General features: G+C 37.1%; 1 protein-coding gene across 7 annotated transcripts in view; it reads right to left on the reverse strand.

Moving 5' to 3' along the window:
- Positions 1-27,399, reverse strand: part of DGLUCY (D-glutamate cyclase) — a 171,042-nt gene that overhangs the window by 61,131 nt on the left and 82,512 nt on the right. For 5 of the 7 annotated variants that reach the window (XM_031952349.1, XM_012547327.3, XM_023501478.2 and 2 more), the window contains 4 exons: positions 25,127-25,238; positions 15,379-15,532; positions 7,105-7,303; positions 3,531-3,681 (listed from right to left, as the gene is read on the reverse strand). In XM_031952349.1, the coding sequence (XP_031808209.1) occupies positions 3,531-3,681; positions 7,105-7,303; positions 15,379-15,532; positions 25,127-25,229 (607 nt within the window). In that variant the 5' untranslated portion in view covers positions 25,230-25,238. Of the gene's footprint in view, positions 1-3,530; positions 3,682-7,104; positions 7,304-15,378; positions 15,533-25,126; positions 25,239-27,399 lie in introns of those variants that run through there. The other 2 variants (XM_023501480.2, XM_023501481.2) reach the window with 2 other exon arrangements.

Consider the following 27,399-nt stretch of genomic DNA (forward strand, 5'->3'; position numbering starts at 1 on the left):
TCTTGCTGCTCCCCATTCCTGGAATGTTCCTTCTCCTCATCTTTGCCTATTTATTTCCCTGACTTTTTCCAAACTAAAATCCCATTTTTCCTAACTCCTCTTAATTCTAGTGCCTTTCTTTCCTTTGTTAATTATTTCCTGTTTGTTCCTGAAGCTTGCTTTGAAATTTCTATTGAATTATAAGCTCCTTAAGGGCAGAGGTGGCCTTTTGCCTCTTTTTATATTCCCTATACTTTACACAGTATCTGGAACATAGAAAGTGCTTAATAAATATCTATTGATTGATTATCTAAGACCAAATTTGAATTCAAATCTTCTTGAACCCAAGCCTAGCATTTAATCCACTGTGACAATAATTTCCATATAAGAGATCTATTATCTCTAATTTGCTCCTTTGGTTAGAACATATGATTAGCAAAGCCCAGGCTACAAAATCAGTTCTCATACTGACCTGTTAATAGTATAAATCAAACTTCTTCCTAGCTACAGACTTTATTTCTGGGCCCTGACTGGTTGCCTGATAGAGAAAATTCATTAGGTAAAAAGACAGGGCCAGAGTGTGAATCACTCTATGTACACCCATTTCCATTTGTACAAACAGGACTTAGTGAATGTTCTGTTGATATGTGCCAGAGTCATCAGTTTTGCATAAAGATAGCATGTTATTGTTTGTGTTTTTTCACAAAATGTAAAGGCAGCATGGTCTGGTGGTCAGAGATTTATGCTTGACAACAGAAAGATTCCTGCATATGGCACTTACTAGTTATAGGACCATGAGCAAGTGGCTCCCCAATAACTAAGACTGTAAGTTATAGATGAGTTGCTTATTTACATTGGAGGAGGTAATTTTGCCACCAAGACTCTCCTACAACAGAGAAGTCACAGAAATCAACCCTTTTATCTCCACCTCAAAATTTGTTTTCAATGGAACTTTATTTAACTTCCTTTGCAGAATTGTGTCATTAGGCAAACTAAATTATACTGGGAATATCCTACATTCAGGATCTATCTTTTTCATTTGAATTTAATAGGAACTTTATATCTACAAAATATCACCATTCCCACTCATGATCTTGGACTGTGTTAAATGTCCAGAATAAGGGAATTGATGGTATTCTGCTCTATTGGGACGACCTTTAAGATACTGTGTCCTTTTCTGGACACCACATTTTGGAAAGGACATTGACAAGCTGGAGAAATCCTTTCTTAAACCCTCTCCCGCCCCCAAATTCTATCACCTTTTCTCCATCTTTCCCTCCCTCCCTCAATACCACCTTGTGTTCAACTCTTTTGTATTTTTCTATATATTTTTATTCTGTAGCAACTTTATGCAAATGTTGCTTCCAAATATAAGAGCACTGAATTGTTTCATTTCAAACCCATGAGAACTGAAATAGTTTCTTTTTGGTTTTAGTCTTTTTTAAAAAATATCCCATAGCCTCTAGCACAATGCTTGGCATCTAGCAGGCATTTAATGTTTGCCTGCCTGCCTGCTTGGTTGATTGATTGATTGAAGTGCAAAGGAAAAATTACAGATTGATGAGTCTAAAATTATGCTGGATGAGGAGGGGCTGAAAGAAATGGGGATGTTTAGCCTGGATTTGAGAAAACTTTGAGGAGGGATGTGGGAGGGGGAAGGGGTAATTCTTAAAGGATTTGAAGGGTTGTCATGTTAGAAGAAGGATTAGACTTGTAGAATTAAGAATAATGAATGAGTAGGAGTTGCAGAAGGACAGATTTGAGCTTGATAGAAAGAAAAGCTTAACAATTAGAACTGAGAGCAGTAGGCTCCTATCAGTGTGTGTGTGTGTGTGTGGGGGGGGTCTTCAAATAGAGACCAGATGATCACTTGTCAGGGCCACAGAGAGGGTTCTTATCTTGATGTTGGTGCTCTGATTTTCCAAAGAGGTTGATGGGAAATGGGTCATGGACAGCACAGACTTAGCTAACAGGACACCAGCCTGCCTGCAAAAAGAATAAGATCCCATGCCAAATTCTGCAAGCATCGTTCAGATACCTTTGTCAAGCAAGCAGCAAGATACATTTTACTAAGTGCTTATTCTGAGCCAGGCCTTAGGTTAGGTTCTGTTGTGAGGATCAAACCATCTGGAAGGTGATGCCATATGCAAATGAGGTACTAGGAATACCAAGAAAAGCAAAAGACAATTCCTGCTCTTGCTAACAAGATACTGTTCTTGTTCAGTTTCCTTTGCAGTTCAATCATTTTTCATTTGTGTCTGTCTTTTCATGAGGATTCAGAATCATTTGGTTGCTGTTTATTCCTTTCAGTCCCTTTGTGACCCCATTTGGGGTTTTCTTGGAAAAGACGGAAGGAGTTTGCCATTTCCTTCTCCAGTTTGTTTTACAGATTAGGAAACTAAGGTAAAAAAATAATTTGAATTGCCCCAGTGTTTGCGGCCACATTTGTGCTCCAAGTCCAGCACTCCAAGTCCAACACTGTGCCATATGGAGATAAGATAAACTGGAGAGAATCAGCAGAGGAAAGGCACTAGTCTCAAGGTGGAGAATCAGGAAAGTCTTCTTGCTGAAGCAGGATTGTGTTTTTTTGTAATAAAAATATATTTAATAAGGAACAGATTAAATTAACAATTAAAACAGATTAAAAATTAATTGGAAAATAAAATAATATTTAAAATGAGTGGGCTAAAGAACAAATCAAAGAAGTAATTTCATGAAAGAGAATGAAAATGATGAGACAATATATCAAAACCTATGGCTACAGCAAATACATTACAGGGAAATTTATATTTCTAAGTGCTTTTATCAATAAAATAAAGAGCAGACCAGTGAATTGAGTATGCAATTTAAAAAATCTATAAGAAGAACAAATTAAAAATCCCCCAAACCATTAAATTAATTAATAAAACTATGAGTTGGTTTTATGAAAAAAAAACAAATGAAATAATCAATTGGTTAATTTTACATAAAAAAGAGAAAAGAAAACCAAATCACTAGTATCAAAAATAAAATATGAGTATACCATTAACAAAGATGAAATGATAAGGAGTCATTTTGCCTAATTATATGCCAACAAATTTGATAATGGAGAATATTTACAAATATATATATATATATATATATATATATAAATTGCCTAGATTAGCAGAAGAGGAAATTGAATATCTAAATAGAACTATTTTGTTTTATTTTTAATGGTATTTTATTTTTCCATGCAAAGATAGTTTTCTACATCCACTTTTGCAAAACCTTGTGTTCCGAATTTTTCTCCCCCTCTGCCCTTCCTCCCCCCCTCCTCTAGATAGCAAGCAATTCGATATAGGTTAAACATGTGCAATTTTTCTAAACATATTTCCACACTGAAGTAAGATTTTAGGTGAGACTTGAAGGAGCCAGGAGAAGTTAGGGAGAGCTCTAAGCTGACTTTGACTTCCTTACCACAAAAGTGCACTGAGTTCAATGGGATGCTTTTGAGCCATGTGCTTCTTCTGAGCAATCTCAAACTGGGGCAGCAGAATACTTGGACAGTGAAGACATATGTGGTCACTGACCTGGGCAGCCAATGTGAATGGGCTCTCCTGGTACACCTCTTGTTAGGTAAATGTCATGTAGAACAGCTTCCAATTTGTCCTCGGGAATGGGAGCCATAGTGACCACTAGAGGGCAACAAAAGCTGCCAACAGTGGAACAAGGAACAGTTGTCTAGAAAAGTAGACCACACGAACATGAAATTAGTTGAAACTCCCGACTTTTTTTCTTTTTTGCACCACTATCATTACCCACCCACTTCATTTCCTCCCCTAAAAAGCCTTTTTAAAAATAACAAACAATTATAATCAAGCAAGATTCTTTTAAAATTCAAGGTAATGCAATTTAAAAGGTTGTGAGGTTATAAGATAACCTCTCAAATATTGGAAGTAAAAGCATAGGGGATGGACCTGCGATTTCAGGGATAAAAAGGAGCTCTTAAATGAGAAATTTCTCTTTATCAATTCAACATATTTTTTATTTAATTCATTAAATATTTCCCAATTACATGTAAATTTTAAAAATATTTTTTAAATAAAATTTTTATTTTTCCCAACTACATGTTAAAAACAATTTTTTTTAACTTTAAAAAAAAAAGGTTTGAGTTCCAAATAATTCTATCTTTCCTTCTTTTCCTCCCCTTTCTCCTCCCTGAGATAGTAAGCAATCCAATATAGATTATGCATGTGCAATCATTAACATTCATTGTTTTTTAAATTTGGAGTTCTAAATTCTCTATCTCTCCTCTCTTCCCCCTTGAGAAGGCAAGCAATATGATATCAATTATACATGCAAAGCCATGCACAATATAGTTCCCTCTTTACTAATTTAAGTAAGCATTTAGGGTTTTTGTTTGCCTAGGGTATTATTGGGGCAGCTAGGCAGCACAATGGATAGAGTGCTGCTCCTGGGAGTTAAGAAGATTCTTCTTCCTGAGTTCAAATGATCACTTAACCCCAATTACCTCACAAAATCCCCCCCAAAATGTGAGTGAAAACAGCTGAACTACAAACGTGGGGTGTTATCCTTAAAGACTTTGTTATCCAATCCTCCTTTTTATGGATGAGAAGAGAAATCATTCATCTAAGGTTACATAAATCCTGCCAGTAGCAGATGGGACTTAAACTTGTATTCCTTGATTCTCAGGCTAATGTTCTTTTTTATTGTGATTGTTCTTTTTTTTAATTTATTTTGTTTTAATTTAATTTTTTTAAAAATACACGTTGCTTTATGAATTATGTTGGGAGAGAAAAATCAGAACAAAAGAGAAAAACTATGGGAGAGGAAAAAAAAAAAAAAAACAGAAAAAAAGCAGTGAACATAGCATGTGTTGATTTACATTCAATCTCCATAATTCTTTTTCTGGATGCAGATGGTGTTTTCTATCCAAAATTTATTGGGATTGCCTTGGACAAGCTAGTGTTATTTTAGCTTACCACAGTAAGTGTTGCCTAATGTTAGCTCCCTGAAATCAGGGACAGATTCATTTTGTCTTTGGCCCTTTTGTCTGGGGCCTTAGGCCCCAGAATCTTCTGTTGGCTCTAGTAAATGCTTAGTAAGTACTTTCTAAATTAAAGCAGTCGATTACCACTTAGAACTCTTAAGAAGCTCTAAGATTTGTGACTTAAAAGAGATATTTTAATATGTTGGGGAAAGGGATAAGTTAGGCTATCTTGAAAAATCAAAGGTTGAATAAAATCCTGTGTCCATAATGTAGTATTCAGAGACTGCAAGTAAGCCCATAGGGATTACAGTCACTCAAAGACTATATATTACAAAGCCAAGAACTTGATACAGACTTCCTGACAGTGTCTAAAACAGTGGCTAAAGGCCTAGTAGCCTTTTTATCATAATTCTGAGATGTTTACTTATTCAGATTCATTATCATTAGGGATTCTGTGCCCTGAACCTAGAATGAAATATACTTTTTGTTTTAAATTTATAGAGATGCCCTTTTGTTTTCTTTCTCAGTTTTTCTTTTTCTTCCTTTTTGATCTGATTTTTCTTGAGCAGCAAGATAATTGTATAAATATGTATACATATATTGGATTTAACATGTATTTTAACATATTTTAACATTTATTGGACTACCTGCCAGCTAGGGGAAGGGGAGGGGAGGAAGGAAGGAAAATGAGGAACAAAAGGTTTTGCAAGGGCCAATGTTGGAAAAATTACCCATGCATATGTTTTGTAAATAAAAAGCTTTAATTAAAAAAATTCATAGAGATGCCCAAAGCCTTAAGAAGAAAAAAATTGCCAAGAGTCTTAATTCACATAGCTGTAATTAACCAATCAAAAAGCATTTATCAAGTATATGACAATGCAAAAATGGTCCCTATGGTCTAGGATCTCACATTCCTGTGAGGAAAACAGCAGATAAATCACATTTTGTGTGTGTTCAGTCATATCTGACTCTTCAGTGACGCCATTTGGGCATTTCTTGGCAAAGATAACTGGAGTGGTTTGCCATTATCTTCTCCTGTTTATTTTACAGATGAGGAACTGAAGCAAATAGGGTTAACTGGCTTGCCCAGCATCATATGAGTTGAATTCAGGAAAATTGATTCTCTTGACTCCAGGCCTAGTGCTTATTTTGCCACCTACCTTTCCCAGTAAATAACTAGGTATATAGAAGGTATAAATAAGAGGAGAAAGGTCATCTCAAAGGGGAAGTGACTAACAGCTGTGGGGACCAGAAAAGGCCTCTAATCTAATCCAGTATACATTTATTAAACACTTAATATATACCAGGCACCAGGAAAGTGCCAAGGGTATAATTAATAAAAAGAAAAGTATTCCCTGTCCTCAAGGAGCTTGCAATCTAATGGGACGGAGGGCATGGAATGGGAAAGGGGATGGAATGGTCCAGGCAAGAAACATCATTGATCCAAAGTAAGAGATGCGAGATGGAACAACATGGTGTCAGGAATAGCAAATGGTTTAAGATAGCTGGATTAGTATGTGGAGGAGAGCAAAGTATAAGAATCAATAATGAGCATATTTGTAGTTAAGCAAGAAGTACTTACTGTGTGACAGATGCTATGGGATACAAATTGGGGAAACAAAAAGAGGCAAAAGACAGACCTTGCCCTACCCTCAGGGAACTTACAGTCTGGAGAAGACTGGAGGTGATAACAAGGAAGCATATTAGGAGGAATTTTAAATGCCAGACCAAACAATTTTACTTTAATCAAATTTACTTTACTAATCAATTATATTCTTGACTCAGGTCTATTCTTCTATCCACTGTGCTGCCTAGCACTGACCCAGGGTACATTGCTACAGTTCTTTTGGTGTCCAATACTTATGCTTATATGTGTTGGTCAGTCATTCAAGCTATTGTGTTTATGTATCCTCTCTCTTCCCTCTGGAGGAAGGACTCTAGTCTAACTATATTGCTTCATCCCAAGAAAGATTCATAAAGAGTAGAACACAACTGATTTTTTAAAAATGGCTGTAAAATAAAAAAGTAAAGTAAAATCAATAAGTAGTAAATTAAAATAAATCGATTAAAGTAAAGTTAATTAGTTAAAACACAAAAATGAAAGCAAGATAAATTTTTAAACCAGTTTTGCCACTTTTCTACCCAGACCCTACCTTGTATATGCTCACATTTTCATGACTTTCTTTACTTCTTACTGGAATCCCAACCTTCTTCATGGCTTCTTTAGGTGAAATGCTGCAGTCCAAGTAGAATGTGACCATGTCTTTAAGCTGTTCCGAATAACCTTCCAGGCTTGTCAGGTTGTCAGTACAGGAACCAAACTCATATTTCTTGTACCGCAGGCCATTGTTTCTGATAAAACCATTAGACAATTGTGGTCATGGACTTTTCTACAACTGGCAGTGTCTAATTCTTTTTTTTTTTCTTTGTCCCCAGATATGGAAAATTTGACTCACACAAGGTAAAATCACTTTTTTTCTTTTATCTCTTTGAAAAAAAAAAAGATTTTTTTTTTTTTTATTCTGTTATTTCATTGCCTCCAGGAACTCCTGGTGTAAAAACTCTCCTTGTCAAAGTATATCAATAAATCCTTTATAACTTGTAATTCAGAAAATAGGCTGGAGTATTTAAAGATCAAATGGTTTGCCCATGGTTACATGGCTAATATGTGTCTTTGACTCAATTCTTCCTGACTCCAAAGTAGGTCCTCCATTCATTATCTCATATAGCATCTCAGAACTTCTCAAAGATTAGAACCATAGATTTAGAGCTTTAAGGAAGCCTGAAAGACCATTTAATCTGCCCCTCTCCATTTACAGATAAGAAATTGAATGACTGAGTGAATTATTCAAGTTTATTGCCAGATAGTAAGTGGATGAGCTGGGATTTGAACCCAAATTCTCTGATAATTAATCAGTAGATACCCAGTAAATCAGCATGAGACAGAAACTCTGGAATGAGAAATGGAAGAATTAGTTTCTAATTCTACTCCTGCAATTAATTAGCTATGTGGCTTTTTGTTTGCTGTTGTGGTTGAATCGTTTTCAGTCATGGGTGACTCTTCATGACTTCATTTGGAGTTTTCTTGGCAAAGATACTGATGTAGTTTGCCATTTCTTTCTCCAGCTCATTTTATAGATGAAGAAACTGAGGCAAATCAGCTTAAGTGTTGCCCAGAATCATACAGCTAGGAAGCATCTGAGATCAGTTTTGAACACATGAAGATGAGTCTTCCCAACTCCAGGCCTGTCACTCTCTCCACTATACCACCTGGCTGCCATTTTAAAAAATATTTCAGTAGTGTTCTACTTTTCATGAGCCTCTCTTGGGATGAAGCAAGCTAGTTAAGACTAGGACCCTTCCTCCAGAAGGAAGACAGAAGATACATAAACTCATCTCAAATGACTGACCAGTGTATAGGGGTAAGTACTGAGCACCAAAAGAATTGTAGCCAAGGACCCTGGGTCAATGCTAGGTAGTACAGGGGATAAAAGACTAGGCCTGAGTCAAGAAGAACTGAATTCACATCCTGCCTCAGATACTTATCATGTAACCCTAAGGAAGCCACTTACCCTATATCTCAGTTTCTTCAACTATAAAATAATGATAATAATAGTACCTACCTTTCAGGGTTGTTGTAAGGATTAAATGAGATAATCTTTATAAAGTGCTTATTTATATTTATAAATATAAATATTCATATTTGTCCATATAAGTATTTGTTTTAAAATTATAAGTATAATATTTAAAAATAAGAATATTTGTAAAGTGCATAGCACAGTGCTTAATTAGCACTTGTTCTTCCTCCCTCTTATTTATCTTTCTTATTATTGGTGTTCAAAGTTCCCAGGGCCTACTTACCTTAGAATGGATTTGTAAAAGGCCCTGGTTCCATTTGTTTACTTCTAAGAATAAAATATTATTAACCTCAATTCCACTCAAGTCAACTTATAGTCCTAGTGGAGCTAACTAGTTCCCATTCATATCTCACACAGGTTTTTAATGTTTAATGGGACAAAAGGGACATGGGAGGCTTTGTTACAAGCTGGCAGCGTATTCCTCAAAAAACAATACAGCTTTCTAAATTCTTTGTAACTATGGTCTGTGACTCTCTTCCTTAAAACTAGAAGTCGAATATTATATTGTACCTCATTTTCCTCATCTATAAAATGAGTTTGACTAGATTTTTGTGGGTGATATAGATCCCTTGGGCATTCTGGTGAAATCTGTGAACCCCTTTTCAGAATAAATGCATAAAATGAAATATATAGGATTTCAAAGGAAGTCAGTTCTACTCCATGAAGATACAGGAGCAGCTAGGTAGTGCAGTATATATAGCATTAGCCCTGGAATCAGAAGGACCTAAATTCTAATCCAGCCTGACACTTGACAGTTACTAACTACGTGACTCTAGGCAAGTCATTTAACCATGATTGCCTTCCCAAAATAAATTAATACATAAAAAAAAAGAAAAAATTCCTTCCAAGTTCATGGACCCTCTAGAATAGATCCATTCACCTTGGAAGGGGTCCAAGGACTTAAAGTTAAGAACCTCCAGACTGGATAAAATCTTGAAAAATGTCTTCCAATATGCTTGGACAAATTAGATAAGGCTCTCTCAGGGTTGTTGGAGGGATAACATGCTTATAAAATTGATTCTATTTGGAATGACTGGTGAATAGCCACAAGTACAAGACCTGACTCCAAAGGAGTTTTATCAGCAATTTAGACTTATCTACTTAACTCTAGCTTGGTACATTTGTGAGATTTGTCAACCTCAGTATGGCCTTCAGGTCATCCTGAGGCAGGGAGTCTCCCTGTCAAAATAAACCAAAGGTTTACCTGACCATAATTACAAAACACTTTTCCACACAAATAGAGACAGGTCTAAATAATTGGAGAAATATTAATTGATCATTTGTAGGCAGAAACAATATAATGAAAGTGACAGTTTTGCCTCTGTTGATTTACTTATTCAATGATATACCTAAGGACCCAGGATAAAAGATGCTATCCACCTCCAGAAGGAGAACTGATGAATTCTACAGGCAGAGTGAAGCATACTGAAAAAGAAAAACACAAAAAACTCCCCAAAACACAACTTTGTTTATTTTTATTGTTTTATTTCATTCGTATTTTCTTTCTCAACATGGCTAATATAGAAATGTGATTAATATGACTTCACATGTATAACTGACAGCAAATTGCTTGCCTTCTCAAATAGGGCAAAGAGAGGTTGGAGCAGGAAGGAAGAAGAAAAATTGGAACTCAAAAATGTTTTAAAATGGGTATTAAATTTTTTTACACATAATCGGGAAATATTTAATGAATAAATATAATTGTAAGAATTTAAAAAATGAAAATGCTTTAAATTTTTAAAAAAGAACTATGGATTAGCTAAACTATTATTATCTAAATAGAACTGACCTTCTGGGAGCAATTATCTAGATAGCTTCTTTTCAATCAGCTGAATAAAAATGGATGCCCACTAGGTGGCAGTGAAGCCAACTAAAGAACACACATCTATCTCCTTGTATTCTTTACTGAATTCTGACTGAATTCATTGTATGTATTGTAATGTAATTTAGTTTGTATATTACTTAATAAACTCTTTAGTTAATTGAAGGGGGGCCTGGTTTATGTCTCTAATCCCTGAAGTCCTGAATCTAACACACAGTCCTTAACTTCTATGATTCTGAATATTTGTTGAATGAAGGCATGAAAGAATGAACAGACTAACAGAGGAACTAAAGGTATAAATTTAAATGAAGCATGAAAAGATTTAACTTTTCCTTCCTTTCTCCCATTGGCCATCTTATCTATATTTTTTACTCTATCTTTGTCCTAGGCATTAATTCAAATCCTGAATCCAGTTATTAGTTCTGACCGAGTCAAGAATATTTTAAAATAATTGTTAACCCAGGAATTAAGGCTGGACAACCGAATTGTGAAGGTGGCAAGGAAGTACTGTTCCCCGTAGCCCAAAAGAGGGTATTAGTCTGTCTTCCATTCTGGCACAGTCTGTATTCAGCATCTATAAGGCTTCTCTCACTGTGAATATTTGAGATGAGCTTTCATGATAGTGCTGTGCAAAATCTTATTAACTGATGGGGTCTCACATTTGATACCAGCATACACAATAGAACAGAAAAGGGTTCTTGTGTCACAAACACAACTGTTGCGGACCTTGGAATGAATAGTCTAGAATTCTAGCCTAGCCCTTCAGGGTATTCTGTCTGTAGAGCTCCAAATCCATATACCGCAGGGAACCATAGAGACACCCAGGGAAAGATACTCAGGCATGAAACAGTTTTCTGGCCCAGTTCTGTAAGAAAGAAGTCATAACTGGCTGCCTCACTCTTCCTCTTTTCAACAAAATAAGCTTTATAACCATAGATTAAGGTCCAGTTCAGGGTTTACTAGCTTGCACTCTATTTCTCTTTTAACATATTGTCTTTAAGCAATATTTGAGTAGGAAAGAAGCAGGACATTTATTTGTAGCAACTGACAATAGCTACTACTATCTGGTGCCCTGGTTTTGTGATAATAGTATTTCAGGGAAAGAAAGGGAGGATGCAGGTAGGTTTTATCATCTTAGAGGGCTATGGTTATAGAACACGAACATTTCTGGTCACTGTGAGTTATTCCTATGACACGTGTGTGTCCCACGGGAGTGTTGGACTGTGCTCCTAAGCTGCCTGAAAACCAAAGGCCTGGCTGGTGATAAGACACATGTTTGAAACAGCTGTATTTTTGTCAACCCTTTCTTCTCTAAGCCAAGTCTTTGTTGGGGACTGGAGGACCCTGGCTATCAGTACTTAAAAGGCTCTAGTGGCTAAAGGATCCTATCAGTGATTAAAGGACTCTATCAGTGGTTGGAGAACCCTATCAGTGGTTAGAGGAGATTTTCATGAACAATAAGACTCATACTATTTTGTTACTTATAATTCCTTTCCCCAGTTACTCATAGCCTCTGCTAACTTTTTGAAGCTTTTTTTTTTTTTAAGCAATGAATTATCTATTTCAGAGTCTGATTATTTTTGTACAGCAAAATAACTTTTTGGTCATGTATACTTATTGTGTATCTAAGTTATATTTTAATATATTTAACATCTACTGGTCATCCTGCCATCTAGGGGAGGGGGTGGGGGGGGTAAGAGGTGAAAAACTGGAACAAGAGGTTTGGCAATTGTTAATGCTGTAAAGTTACCCATGTATATATCCTGTAAATAAAAGGCTATTAAATTAAAAAAAAAAAAAAAAAAAAGAAATGAATTATCATGAAGGCAGGAATTACATTTTACTCATCTTTTTATAGGGTGTTCCAAAAGTCTTAGTGTAACCTAAATCACTTGCTTAGTCCCCTACACACACAAAAAAAAGATACTCAATAAATGATTGCTGAATGAAGACACAGATATTTCCACCTTTATTCTGAGATAGATGGATGAAATATAGTGTGTATGAAGCACAACAAACTAACCAGAAATTTCTCTCCAGGGACTTCCAACCTAATTCCAGTATTTCTCATGTCTGTAATGGCCAAATGCTCCTAAGCTCCTTGGCTTATTGGGTGTGATCAGACAAGAAGTTAGAATACAAACAGGAAGCTGTTAATACTTTTTCAAGGCCTACATTTTGCCAAAAATACTACCCTTAAGAGTGGAATATAGGCTTCCATTGATTATATCTTTTTTTTCTTTTAAAAATTTCTTTTCAATGAATTAAATTCTAACTTACCTCTCTCCCCCCACCAATTGAAAAAGAAACAATAAGACCTTTGTAATAAATATACTACATCCAGCTCTAGAATTTGAATCGAAAATAGACTAGCTGTATGGTCCTGCAAAACTGGACTACTTACCACTAAACCCCAATCATGCCTACTTCGATAATTGTTCTATAATATTGTTTATTAGCCCTTGAATTTCCTACCCTTACTCAGATCTTTGTCAATTGCATTTCTACTCATACTTTTTTTTTTTTTATTGTAAGAGTAAGAATAAACAGTAAAGAGTAACTCTTATATTTTTTTCTAATTACGTAGATAGTTTTCAACATTCATTTTAATAAGATTTTCAGTTCCAAATTTTCTTCCCTCCTCAAGATGGCAAGCAATCTGACATAGGGTATATATGTGCAATAATAAACATATTTCCACATTAGTTGTATTGTGAAAGAAACAGAACAAAAGGTAAAAATTACACACACACACACACACACACACACACACACACACGTGAAAATTGTATGCTTCAATCTGTATTCAGACTCCACAATTCTTTCTCTGCATGTGGGTAGCATTTTCCACCATGAATCTTTTGGAATTATCTTGGCCTAACCATACTTTGAAGCCTCCTCCATGAAATCTTGATTCTCCCCTTCATTTGGAAATAATCCTTGACCTGCAGAAATCACAAAATCCTCTTCTTGCTTCTCTCATGCACTCAGCCAATTAATAAGCAAATATCAAATATTTATTATGTATCTGAGAATTTAGTTGTTGGATGTTCAGCTTTAAAGAGAATATTTGATATGGTCTATATTTATTAAGGAATTTAACTTATTTAAACATTCTGGGCATTCAAAGAAAGGAAGAATTAGTCCTTCTCCTCAATGTGCTTAGATTCTAATGGGGAAAACAATATGCAAATAACTTTGTATATACATATGCACAAAATAAGTGGAAGGTAATCTCAGAGGATCTAAGAAGACCAGATAAGGCCTTTTGTAAAAGATGGGATTGATCTAAATCTTAAAGGAATCTAGGGAAACTGAGGAGTGGATGTGAGGCAAGAAATCATCCCAGGTATGATCAGACAGCCGGTGCAAAGGCAGAAAGATGGGAGAAGGAGTATGGTGTATGAAGAACAGCAATTAGACCAGGAAGGCTGGACTATACATACAGTGTTAAAGAAGGGAGAATCAAGCATAAGAAAACTGAATAGAAGAGGAGAGGTTATGAAATGTGATATACACCAAGGAGATGAGTTCATGTTTAGTCCTAGAAGTAAGAGAGCCCCTGGAGGTTACTGAGCAGGGGGCTGGAATAGTTAGACCTGTGCTTTAGAAAATTTACTTTGGCAACAGAACAGAAGATAGATTGAAATGGGAAGAGGAGGAGGGAGTCCAATTAAAAGGTTATTACAGTAGGCCAGGGGAGAAATGATGAGGGTCTATACTAAAGGTGTAGCTAGGTGAATGGTGATATAGGAGATACAGTGAAATTAGAAATGACCAGATATGTGGGGTAACTGAGAGTGGGGAGTGCAGGATGACACTTTGGTCAATGAATGGGAGGATGGTGAATAGTGCTTTTAACAGTAAGAGCAAAGTTAGGAAGAATGGAAGGTTTTGGAAAAACATAATGAGTTCGGTTTTGGATAGACTGAGTTTTAAATGTGTCTCAGATATGCAATTTGAATATTCCAATCAGCAATTTGTCATTTGGTACTAAAGCTCAGAAGTGAGACAAGGGTTGGATGGAGAGATCTGGGAATCATCTGAATAAAGATGATAATGAAACCCATGGGAATTGATATTACAGCATTTGTGCTCGTGTCATATCCCATCACTAACCTGTAAGTTCCATGAAAACAGGAAAATTGACTTACCTAAGATGTATCTCAAACCTAGCACAGGACCAGCATACAACAAGTATTCATGAAATATTTACAGAACTGAATTGATCCTAGAATTTAGAATGGGTTGAGAGCATAAGAGCCACCTTGCTCTTACCCTGTTGATGTGGGGATTCCTCCTGTAGTAAAGATAAGTCCTGACTAATTTTCATCTATCAGATCAATGCTGAGGAACCTCATCTGGCAGACCACTGAATGACATTAGATTCTTCTTTATTCTATTGAGCCAAAAGAAATCTTTCTTCAATTGAGACTCACAAGATATTAAAAATAGAAAGGACCATAGAGATCATCTAGTCCAGTGGGAAATGTTCTTATTTTGGAGTCAGAGGGCCTGGGTTCACATCTGCCTCTACTACTTACTACCTGTGTGATCTTAAATAAACCATTAAGGTCCTTAGGCCTTGGGAAATAACATAATATAATAATATTAGCAATAATGATAACTAGCATTTGTTTTTCACTTTAAGATTTGCCAGGTGTTTTATAAACATAATTTCATTTTATCCTTACAACAAGGGTTGTAGGTGCTATAATTATGGCCATTTTACAGTTGAAGAAACTGAGGCACACAATGACTTGCCCAAAGTCACCTAGCTATTTAGCTTGGATTTGAATTTACTTGTTCCTAACTCCAAGTTCTTTCCAGTCCTTCTGCTACAGGTCTCTACAACATGCAGCATCCAGGGCCAACTGTATCATCCCAAATGACATGACACAGAAGGCCAGCCTTAGCTGCAGTGTCTAAATACAATTCTGTTTTCCCACCTCACCAAAGCCCCTCACCTGATGTCCAAGCCGACACTCAGAGCGGGCCCCTTCCATTCGCCAGGTTTGCTTCTATAGAGCAGGGGCAGAGGACCACTGTTGGCCTGGCAGAACTTTTCAAAGTCCTCAGCAAAGGATTTGGGCAAGACCACCACACTCGCCTGTTTAGGTCCTGTGGTTGTTTTTTTGAAGAACAGGGAAAAAAAAAACATCCACATTCAAATGCCATTGTTTGTATCAGATCTCCCAAAAGAGTCCTAAAAGTATAACACAAACACTAGGGGAAATGGACTGATTCCAAATGTGATTAAATGAGTTTTAAGAAAAGTATATCTAAAATATAAAATTTCCTTGAGTAGAATGAGGAGGAAAACTGGATCTACCATGGCACCGGATAAAGGGAACTCCTGGAGAAGAAGTTCCCACTACCAGTGCAGATTAGATGGTGTCACAGGTCTTCTCCAGCTCTGAAGTGATGATCCTATGACTCGGTCCTCCCATCCCATGCTGCCTCCATGGGGCAGCCTACACTTCTGTGCAACCACAATGATTGTCATTTCAGTCTGATTCTTTGGGACCCATTTGGGGTTTCCTTGGCAAAGATACTAGTTATAAGCAGGAGCTATCAGCCTGGAGTCCATTTTTAAAAAATAGGTAGCTATTTAATAATTGATTTCTTATTTAAGTCTGTGTTTTATTTTATAAATTTTTTAAAAGGGGAGCCAAAATAATGAAGTTAAGCCAGGAAGCTGCTTGAGCTCTCCCACTTCCCCTGGGAAAGCACAAAGCCTCTGAACAGAGTCTGAGGGAAGGAAATCCCTCTCCTGCTCAAGACAGACTGGAAGGACTTCAGGAAAGGTCAGTATCCCTGGGGTGAAAGGGGTGCTCAGCCCAGCTCAGAGAGACCTGGGAAAGCCAGCGAGAGGGTCTTAATCACAGAAAAACAGCCCCTCAGTCCTGGCTCAGCGGGGGAGCACAGGAGCTTTCAGTCCCAGCTCAGAAGGCAAACTGGGAAACCAGGATGGGGAACCAGGAACAGAGCAGGCAAAGCTACTTCCTAAAAAGGGCTGCTGTGCTCACAAGCAAGGCTTAGAACTACACAGGAAGCTTGGGACAGTGCACGCTGTACCCCAGGAGCAGAGCTCCACCTTAAAAGTGAAAAAAAAAAAAAAAAAAGAGGAACTAGCAAAAGAAAAGGAAAGAAAAAGAGTGAGAAACAGAAAAGGACATTGAGCATAGAAAGCTTCTATGGTGACAGGGCAGAGCAAAATACAAACTCAGATAAGGATAGAATGTCCTCAAAGATCTCAAAGAGTGAGATAAATGGGTCTGTGTCCCAAAGAGGCTTCTTGGAAGTGCTCATAAATGATTCCAAAAGGCAAATGAGAGAGAGAAGAAAAAATGGGAAAGGAAATGAGAGGTGTGCATAAGAGAGTCAAAGCTTGGAAAAGGAAGGAAAAAATTGTCTGGAAAAAAATAACCCCTTAAACAGTAGAATTAGCCAAATGAAAAAGAGATACTAAGGCTAATTGAAGAAAATCACCCATTAAAAACTAGAACAGGGTAGATGGAAGTTGATGACTTTGTGAGAGAGCAAGAATCAGTCAAACAAACTAAAAAGAATGAAAAAATGGAAGAAAATGTGAAACACCTCATTGAAAAAATAGCCAATCTGGAAAATAGATCCAGAAGAGACAATTTAAAAACTATTGGCCTACCTGAAGGCCACGACCAAAATAAGAGCCTGGATAGCATTCTACAAGAGATCATTAAGGACAACTGCCCTAATATCCTAGAAACAGAGGCATTGGAAGAATCCATTGATCACCTCTGGAAAGAAATCCTACAAGGAAAACCCCAAGAATCATTGTTGCAAAACTCCAGAAATACAACCTCAAATCAAAAATACTGTAAGCTGCCAGCCAAAAACAATTCAAATATCAAGGAGCAACAGTCAGGATTACCCAGGATCTGGCACCCAGGATCGGAGGGCCTGTAATACCATATTCTGGAAGGCAAAGGACCTGGGATTACAACCAAGAATTAACTACTCAGCAAGATTCAGCATCATCTTTCAGGGGAAGTGATGAAGCTTCAATGAAGTAAGAGATTTCCAATCATTTCTATTGAAAACAACACAGAAAATTTAATCTACAAACACAGGGCTCAAGAGAAGCACAGAAAGATAAATGGGGAAATATATATATTATTTAAATGTTAAAATATTTATATCCCAGGTGGGAAAATGGTATCTGTAACTCTTGAGAACTATATCTGTCACTGGGACAGAGATGGGGCATCACATGGACTAAGGGTGTCATTGTGAATGGTCTCTTGTCTAATGACATCAAAGAAAAAGACATTAAGAAGTGAAAAAAAAACTGTACTGGAAAAAGAGGAAAAGAGAGGTATAATGGAACAATTAGTTCATACTAAGAGGCTTAAAAGATCTATTACATTTGAGAGAAAAAAGGCAGGGGGATGAGCATTGTCTAAAGCTTGATCTCAACAGTTTTGGTTTTAAGAGAGAATAATTTAATCATTCAATTGGGTATAGAAATTTATTTAATCAGGAGGAAGCAGGAGGAAAAAGAAGAAAGAAGAGGGAGGGGCAGGATAGAAGGAAGGGCAGAAACTCTAGGGAAAAAGATAAGGGAAGGGGAAAGAGGTGATAGAAGATAAGGTAGTAGATGGAGTAGGTTAAAAAAACACGACTAAGGACAGGGTGGAAGAAGAAAACAAAAGTATAATTCAGGGGAGAAAACAGGATAGAGGGAAATAAGAACTGATAATCATAACTGTGAATGGGAATGGGATGAACTCTGCCATTAAATGGAAACAAATAGCATAGAGGATTAAAAAACAGAAGTCTACCCCCAGAATAAAGAAATACGTTTTTCAAAAGTCTAAGAATTGATCCATAGCCTTCACCAAACTGCCAATGTTGGCCTAGACACAAAAATCATTAATTACTTTCTTTTTAAACTTCCTATTTAATAAAAACTGCTTGGTAAAACTGAAATTAGGCTTACACCAACATTTTATACCACATTTAATAACATATTCTAAATGTGACCTTCATATTAAAGATCATATTATAAAAAATCAGATCATCTACTTCTCACAACTGTGGGTAGTGAATATATTCTTAACCAAACAAGAGATAGAGATAATTACAAAAGATAAAGTAGGATGACTTTAATTATACAACATTGAAAAGATTCTACACGGACAAAATTAATGGCTACAGAATAAAAGAGAAGCAGTTGAATGGGGAAAAAAATCTTAGTATTCAATTTCTCTGATAAGAATTTGTATCCAAGATATGTAATTATACATAAGTATGTATGTGTATACACACACACACACATACTCACATATATACACACATATATATACAAAATATGTAACCAAAAGCCTTCTCCAATAGATAAATGGTCAAAAGATTTGAACAAACAATTCACAAAAGAAAAAATTGCAAATTTAAACTTAATAACAACTTGAAAGAATGCTCTGAATCACTAATAAGAGAAATACTCATCAAAATGACCCTGAGATTTCACTTCATGCCTTACAAATTGGCAAAGATGACAAGATGAGAATAATCAATGCTGGAGGAAGATAGACATATTGGTATATTGTTAGCAGAGCTATGAATCAGTACCATTATTTTGATAATCAATTTGGACTTATGCAAATAATGTTATTAAATTTCCATACCTTTTATTCAAAAATTCTATTACTGAGCTTATACCTCCCAAAGGATATCAATATGATTTATTACCATGAACCTTTAAGTACCAGAATCAACTTCAGGCCATAATGAGGCATCCAGGAGGAAATGATGATGGTGATGATAATGATGATGAGAGCAAGCATTTACATAGTAATGGGTTAGCTTATGCATGTTGCTTTGTTTTTACTCTGTGTGCACTATGTGTGTCCACATGGGTCTTTCTAGATGTGGTTCACAGAGAAACAAAAATAGATATCTCTAGTTTATCCTCAATACCCCTTCTCCACCAATGAGATGAAGTCCCATACATTTGACTCTTTAAGGATTATGAAGTATTTCAAGATTTATAAAGCACTTCCCATGTCACTTTACATGTTTGATCCTAACAGAAACTCTCTGAGATAGATATTATTATCCCCATTTTACAAATGAGGAAACTGAGGCAAACAAAGCTTAAGAGACTTGTTTGGTATCACCCTGCTCGCTATTAAGTGTCCAAGACAGGTTTGATTCCAGGTTTTCCTAACTCCATGTTTAGCACTCTCTCTGCTAAGCCAGCTTGCTATGCTCCTTGACTTCAGCCAGAGGTGCTTTCTAGGCTGACTTGCAATTTAGCCCCTAACTTTTCAGAAATAAATCCCAAAAGGCTGTGAAACATTTTTCTGGATTGCAGAAAGAAGCTACGAATTTCCTTCTGTGGACATCCTGGATGCTTGCATAGGCCCCCATCTGTCTGGGAAGTTTAGGCCAGTCCCCATCTCTTGGGCCAGCTCAGTATATGGAATTCATTATCTTCAATCTGCAGCTTTCCCAACCAATGTTACATAACATATTTTCAAAATGAGGACAGATGAGACCGTCTCCATTATTTAGCTTAAGGAAGTTTACTGAATGTTCAGAACAAGCCTGGCTGGCATGACTCCGAAAATAATTTGGTATGCACTAAAATGAAAGTCACTCTGGTTTTTCCTTCTTCATATATTCCCAGGCTAGAAAATAAGAACAACACCAGAACAACTAAAATCAGAGGCCTATTGTAGGAGCAAATATGATTTTTAAAACCATAAATCAGGGATTGCTATGTACGAAAAGCTTTTTCGTTATTTCTTTTCTAATTAAACAAAATATACTTTCCCCACCATCCCTTCTATTTGTAAGTCTCCTTTGATAGTAATGGACAGTGTCTAAGTCAGGCTCCTGATGTTAGTAATAAAAAATAAAGTAAATAAAGGCCTTAAATTGTGCTGCTTTTGAGACTCAAGGAGGAACATCTGAGAGCTAAGTGTACTTATTTTCTAATATTATTCACACATTAATGGGTAAGCTGAATCTCTTGGGCTTTAAGGAGATAGTGAAAAAACTGAGATAATCTCTCTAAGTCCTTGTACAGATAAGAGGTCTCCTCCCTTTCTCCTTTCCCCCATCTTCTCCCATTTCTTCTCTCTTCTTATCCTCTCCTCAAATTCCTTAGCTGAACAATGAAGAGTTTGACTAAATGAATTCTATGGTCCTTATAGCTTGAAGTACACATTTAGGTGCAAGGAGTAAAGGGAAACAAAATGAGAAAGCCTGATCTAATGATTTTTAAATATTTTTTAAAATTCAAATTTATTTTAAATTTTTAATTCTTTCACTTCTTCCTCCCCTCTTCCACACACTGAGAAGGCAAGAAAAACAAAACTAATTACAAACATGAACAATCATGCAATGCAAATTAGCCATGTCCAAAAAATAATAAAGAAAAGGGGAAGAAAAAAGGGTTCAAGTTGAGGCCATCAATCAATAATCAAAACCATTTATTAAGTACCTTCTATGTGCCAGGAACTATGCCAAATGCTAGTAAGTTTTCTGGAAGCAGGCAATATGTTTCGTCAGGAGTCCTTTGGAATTATAGTTGGTCACTGTTTTGATGGGAATTACTTGGTTTTTCACACTTATCGTTTCAGTATTGCTGTTATTACATAAATTTTTCTCGGTTCTGCTTACTTCATTTTGCATCAGTACATAGAAGTCTTTTCTGAAACCATCCTCTTCATCATTTCTAACAGCACAACAGTATTCCATCACATTCACATAGCATAAATTGTTCGGCTATTTCCCAATTGATGGGCATTCCCTCAGTTTCCAATTCTTTGTTATCACAAAGAGCTACTATACATATTTTTGGTACATATGGGTCCTTTTCCTCTGTCTTTGATCTCTTTGGGATATAGCATATCACTAGGTCAAAGAATAGGTCCAGTTTAATAACTATTTGAGCATAATTCCAGTACTTTCCAGAATTGCTGTGATCGATCACAGTTTCACCAACAGTACAACAGTGTACCTGTTTTCCCATAGTCCCTTCACATTTGTCACTTTCCTTTTTGCTCATCTTGGCCAATCTGATGGGTATGAAGTTGCTTTAATTTGCATTTCTCTAATCTACTTTTTTATATACAATTTAAGACCAGAGGCAATGATACTCCATAATCCTTCTTTTGTGCCAAGAATAACTCCCTTTTTTGCAGATGAGGCAACTGAGGCACACAGGGTCACACAAGTTGTAACAGAGCAGAAATTTGAACCCAAGGCCTCGGACTCCAAGTCCAGCATTCATTTCCTGACATGCTCCATACAAGCCTTTATCAACACTTGTCTGGCTAACAACCTTCTCAAAAGTCCTTCCAGCTCCACACTCCTTCACTTCCAATCTATCCTTTTACTGCTGTCAGACTAATTGTTCTCATGCCCAAATCTGATCAATGCCCTTCCTCTGATCAAAGTCTACAGGCAGTTCCCTACTCCTTACTGAACAAAGTTCAAACTCCTCGGCCTAGCACATAAAAACCCCTAGAGCTTAATTTTCTCATCTATAAAGCTAAGGGATTGGACTAAATGATCTCAAAGTTCCTTCCAGCCTAACCTCAGAAGAGATGGCCCTGCATTCCTGCAGTATCAGAATTGGCTCAGTCATCCACACACATGCATGCACATATGTGCGCTTCCATGTGATGCTCTATCCATGGCATCTGCGCCTTTCAAAATATTTTCCAGTTCTCTGCCCTCCAAGCATGCTCTCTGGTCACGTGTATTTTCTGCATGTGTGCCCTCCCCACTGTTGGAGGAACAAATAAATAAATAAATATATAAATGTTTATGTTATTTCACATGTGTACATAAACCTACACAATGTATTTCACAACATACATATGCAGCATGTATATCTATTGTATGTATACCCACACATCTATACATATATGTACATGCACACACATGCATGTGATATATGCATATTGTGCTGTATATGTGTAGATGTATGTATACAAATATATGCATTGGGGGAAAGATGAAAAATCTTATTTGTCCCTTTATTTCTTATGTTGCTTGCTCACATGCTGAACAAATATGTCCTGTGGTTGGCTGGCAAAAGTCAACATAGAGAAACCTGTAAGGATGCTTGTGAACAGGTAGTAATCACTGCCTGAAACCTGGGATAACTTCTTCTCAGAGTATTCATAGTGGGCATTCCAGTGCTATATAAACTTGGGAGACAAACTAGTAATGTTCATGGATGAGGTAAATAGAACTTTAGATCTTAGAGAAATTCACGTGAGTTACTGAAAGTAATGGTACTTCTGTGTTGTATCTTAAATTACAAAAGTTCAGTACCAACAAAGGTAAGTCTGACTGGATCTGCCTTATTATCTCCACTTCACCTAAAATGCTCATTTATTTTTCCTTAAGTAGAGTCATCATCATAAGAAAAGAAAATTCTCGTTACCAAATCTTGATGGATCTTTTTCTTTTTTTCCTTCTTAGGGTCCCTGAGCCTTTAAGGGAGGCTATCTATGAAATAGGATAATTTGTTGGAGGTGGGGTTGGTGATGTTAAGGTAACTCATCTGGCGTCACAGATCAGACTTGCACTATGTATAACAATTTGAGATCACTTTTTCCCCAGAAGAAAAAAAAGTCATGGTTTTATAATTTCATCATTATGGTGATTATATTTATCCAAATTACATGTACTTCACTTAACCTAATGCTGCTACTTCTTTCTTTCTTTCTTTTTTTTTTTTATTTAATAGCCTTTTATTTACAGGTTATATGCATGGGTAACTTTACAGCGTTAACAATTGCCAAACCTCTTGTTCCAATTTTTCACCTCTTACCTCCCCCCACCCCTCCCCTAGATGGCAGGATGACCAGTAGATGTTAAATATATTAAAATATAAATTAGATACACAATAAGTATACATGACCAAAACGTTATTTTGCTGTATAAAAAGAATCAGACTCTGAAATATTGTACAATTAGCTTGTGAAGGAAATCAAAAATACAGGTGGGCAAAAATCTAGGGATTGGGAATTCAATGTAATGGTTTTTAGTCATCTCCCAGAGTTCTTTCTCTGGGCGTGCTACTTCTTTCATATGAAGTTTCTGTGTCTCAAGTCATAGAGTCATTGCATTTTAGAATGAGAATCTTGTCCAACCTCTTTAGGCGTGATTCCCTGCTACAATATCCCTAACAAGCAGTTTATTTAAATTTCTCTGGAACACTTCCAGAACTGATGATCTCAACAAGACCTATTTAAAAAGTTCTTCCTTGTTCTGAGCCACAATTTTCCTCTCTGCAGTTCTTGTCCAAGAGCCTTAGCTCTGCTCTCTAGGGTCAATCAATCAACTAACAGGCCTTTTGTATTATAAGTCTAGTATGCATCAGACAAAAAAATGAAATGTAAGAGACTACATTCTATCACAGAGATGGCACATACCTAGAAAATAGAAGGTAATTTGGGGAGGGAGGCTCTTGTAGCTAGGGTAGGGGATAACGTCTAACTTCTTAAATAACATGATTTTAGGAAATGATGTATTCACCAGAAAGACTAAAGATAGGAGACAGGAGAGACCTAAGTTCGAATTCTGCCTCTGATCTTCACTACTTATAGAACTATGACCATGGAAAAGTCAAAATTGAAATGAGGATTAACTGAAATAACATAGGTGGAATGTGTGTAAGCTCTAAAACATAATTATCAGCTATTATTTCTCTGGGAAGGGATGTTAGTGTTTGCCTGCTGCAAGCATCATTTCATTATTATTCACTCCCACTCATTATACCACAAGTAGAAGACTTTGTAATTCTCTTCAAAGCTGCACTTTGAGTGTAAAAACTGCTTTTTTTTTTTGGTCTTTATCTCTCCGAGACCTAGTTCCATGCAGAGAAGAACTGAATTGGCTTGAATTTACATTTCTCATTACTTCCCTTTATACGTTTGGGTTTCCAGCTAGACTGGCCTATTTATTGCTCCTGCAACTAGCCATCCTCCATACCTGACATTGCATTCCCCATCTCCGTGCTTTTGCATGGGCTGTGCTCTAGGCTGGGAATGTGCGACCTCCTCACTTCCACCTCTGAGAATCTTTAACTTCATCCAAGGGTCATCTCACTTCCTATTGGAAACTCTTTCCTGATCCCTCTAAATTTTTTTTTTTGGGGGGGGGGAGAAGGTATGTGTCTGAAACCAGATTTACCCATAGGTCTTCCTGACTCTGGAGCAGATGCTCTATGTACTCAGCCACCTAGCTGCTCCTGATCCCTCTGGTCTTTAATAATCTCCTCTCTTCTCATTTATTATATTGTCTGATTACATATTCCCTTCTTTCTTCCATAGAATATAAATTCCTGAAGGGCACAGACTGATTTTTGTCTTGTCTTTGCATTTCTAGCATTTGGCAAAGTGCCTTCTATACAATAGGTACGTAATAAATGTTGGATTGGATTGAACTGAAACTCAAGGAACAAGTTCTAACCAGAGGTGGTGGTAGTCATTGTTCAGTTATTTCAGTAGTGTACAACTCTTGGTGACCCCATTGAAGTTTTTTTTGGCAAAGATTGGTTTGTCATTTCCTTCTTCAGATGAAAAAATTGAGGCAGACAGTTAAGTGACACAGCGAGCGAGTATCGGAGGCAGATTTGAATTTGTATATTTCTGACTTCAGGTCCAGTGCTATCTAGCTTTTCTTATTTTACCCATCAACACTTACCCTCTGACATGCCAGACATTTTTCTAGAGTTGAATTTCTTCTGAAGAGTCAGATTTCTGATTGTAGGAGGAAGGCGACTCCTTAGATAGGTGATGAAAATCATTTCTCTCTCCTGGAATGAGACAAGGACAATTTGGGTAAGCAGAATAAGAGGTAAGAGGAAGAGATGAAAATACTCCCTGAAATATCAGATGCACCTAACTTCATTCTCAAAATTCCTGAGTCTAGGCAATTATTCTTTCACAGATTCCCAGCCCTGCTCCTGGATTAATAATAATGACAACAGGTAACAGTTATATAGCATCTACTATGTAGCAGACACTATACTAAATGTTTTACAATTATTATCTTATTTGATCTTTGCAACAACTCTGAGAGGTTGGAACTATGACTATCCTGATTTTATAGATGAGGAAATTCAGGCAAACAGAGTTTAAATGACTTACTTAGGGACACATGGCTACTCTGAACCTGGAGCTGAATTCAGATTTTCCTGACTGAAGGCTGGCACTCCATCCACTCCACCATCTATCTGATTATGGTAAATAAGGCCCCTAGGGAGCTAGACCTCAGTTTCAGATCAGAAAGTCGTACCACTTCAGACGATCTCAGCTTCCTTCCACTGTTTTGCAAGGCCCTGAAAGCCCTGCTCCCAGTCCTAGTCAAACATTATCCATTCACTCCTCCCCATTTTGCCAAGCCCTGCCTCCTTCAGGAAGCCATTCTTTCTCCACCTCTCCAGCTCCTGCTTTCCTGAGAATTATTGCCGTGGCAAGTAATATTTTCATAGAGATGGGATTCTTAATTCTGTGTGTATTTGGGGGGGGGGGGAGGTGTATTATAGACACCTTTGTAGCCTTTGCAGTGAGGGCCTCTTCTCAGAATAATGTTTGTTGCCTACATTCATAACCGAAGGAAATGCTAAATTTCAGTTAGAAGTCAGTGAAAATAAAAATTTAATTTTTTCCCATCCAACTTTCCAAACCCCCTGAAACCTACACAGAGGCTCCTTTTTGGAGAGGAACATCTGTGAATCCCAGGTTAAGAATTCGTATCACAGAATCAGTACCACCCAGAGATGACAGACCACGGTTCAAGGTACTCTGAAAGTACATGTCCAATAAAACCTTATCTCATAAATCCCCATTAATGCGTTTCTGCCAGAGGACACAATTCCAGAGTTAGAAAAGAGATCGTGTGGCATTTGCCCATATATCTGGGGCATATCATCCCACAAATATCCATCATCTGTGGGAAGAGTGGGAATACAGAGAGAACATTCATAGAGAGGTGCACATGTAGGGAATAAATGGGATTAGGGAATATGTTGGGAAGGCAGCCAGATGGTATTGTGGAAACCGACCTCATACACTCACTAGCTGTGTGACTCGGCAAGTCATTTAACCCTGTTTGCCTCAGTTTGTTCATCTGTACAATGAGCTAGAGAAGGAAATAGCCAACCACTCAAAAATCCTTGCCAAGAAAACTCCAGATGGGGTCAACCAACTGAAAACAACTCAACAACATGCATAGGGAATATATGTTGCCCAAGGGCAGAGAGGCAACTCAAGCCCCTGACATTGCAAGATCACTGAAGTCCCCCCACGGGTGGTATTATAGCACACTCTGGGAGTCTTTGCAGGATGTCTAAAATTCACTGGCTACTCTTTTTAGACAGGTGAGTTCTACTGGACACAGTCTCTGCTAAACTTTCCTATCTGCTGCAGACTCAACCCATTTGGCTGTATGGGTAGCTGGTTTAATACTGAGGTCCTTGGCTATATTATGGTTGTTCAGTTATTTCAGACATGTCCTACTTTTCATAATCCCATTTGGGATTTCTTGGCAGAGGTACTGGAGTGGTTCACCATTTTCTTCTCCAGTTCACTTTACAGATAAGGAAACTGAGGCAAACAGAGTTAAGTGACTTTTCCTGTCAAACAGCTAGCAAGTATAATGAGGCCAGATTCCACTCTGCCATCTCACTGCCAACTGTGTGTGCCCTTCCAAACATATGCCCAGAGTCATATAGCTAATAAGTGTCTGAGACTAGATTTGAACTCCCGAACATGAGTCTTGACTTCAAGCCCAGCACTCTGTGCATCATTATGGCACTACTTAGTGTCCCTAATATATCACTATTTTATGAGAAGAAAAGGTTCTATGTACTCTTTTAATTAAAAAGTTGGAGACTTTTAAAAATAGGTGTTTAAGAATTGCACATATTTAACCTATATCAGATTACTTGCTACTGTCTTTGGGAGGGAAGAGGG

The sequence above is a fragment of the Sarcophilus harrisii genome, chromosome 2, assembly GCF_902635505.1.
Source record: "Sarcophilus harrisii chromosome 2, mSarHar1.11, whole genome shotgun sequence".
Taxonomy (NCBI): domain Eukaryota; kingdom Metazoa; phylum Chordata; class Mammalia; order Dasyuromorphia; family Dasyuridae; genus Sarcophilus; species Sarcophilus harrisii.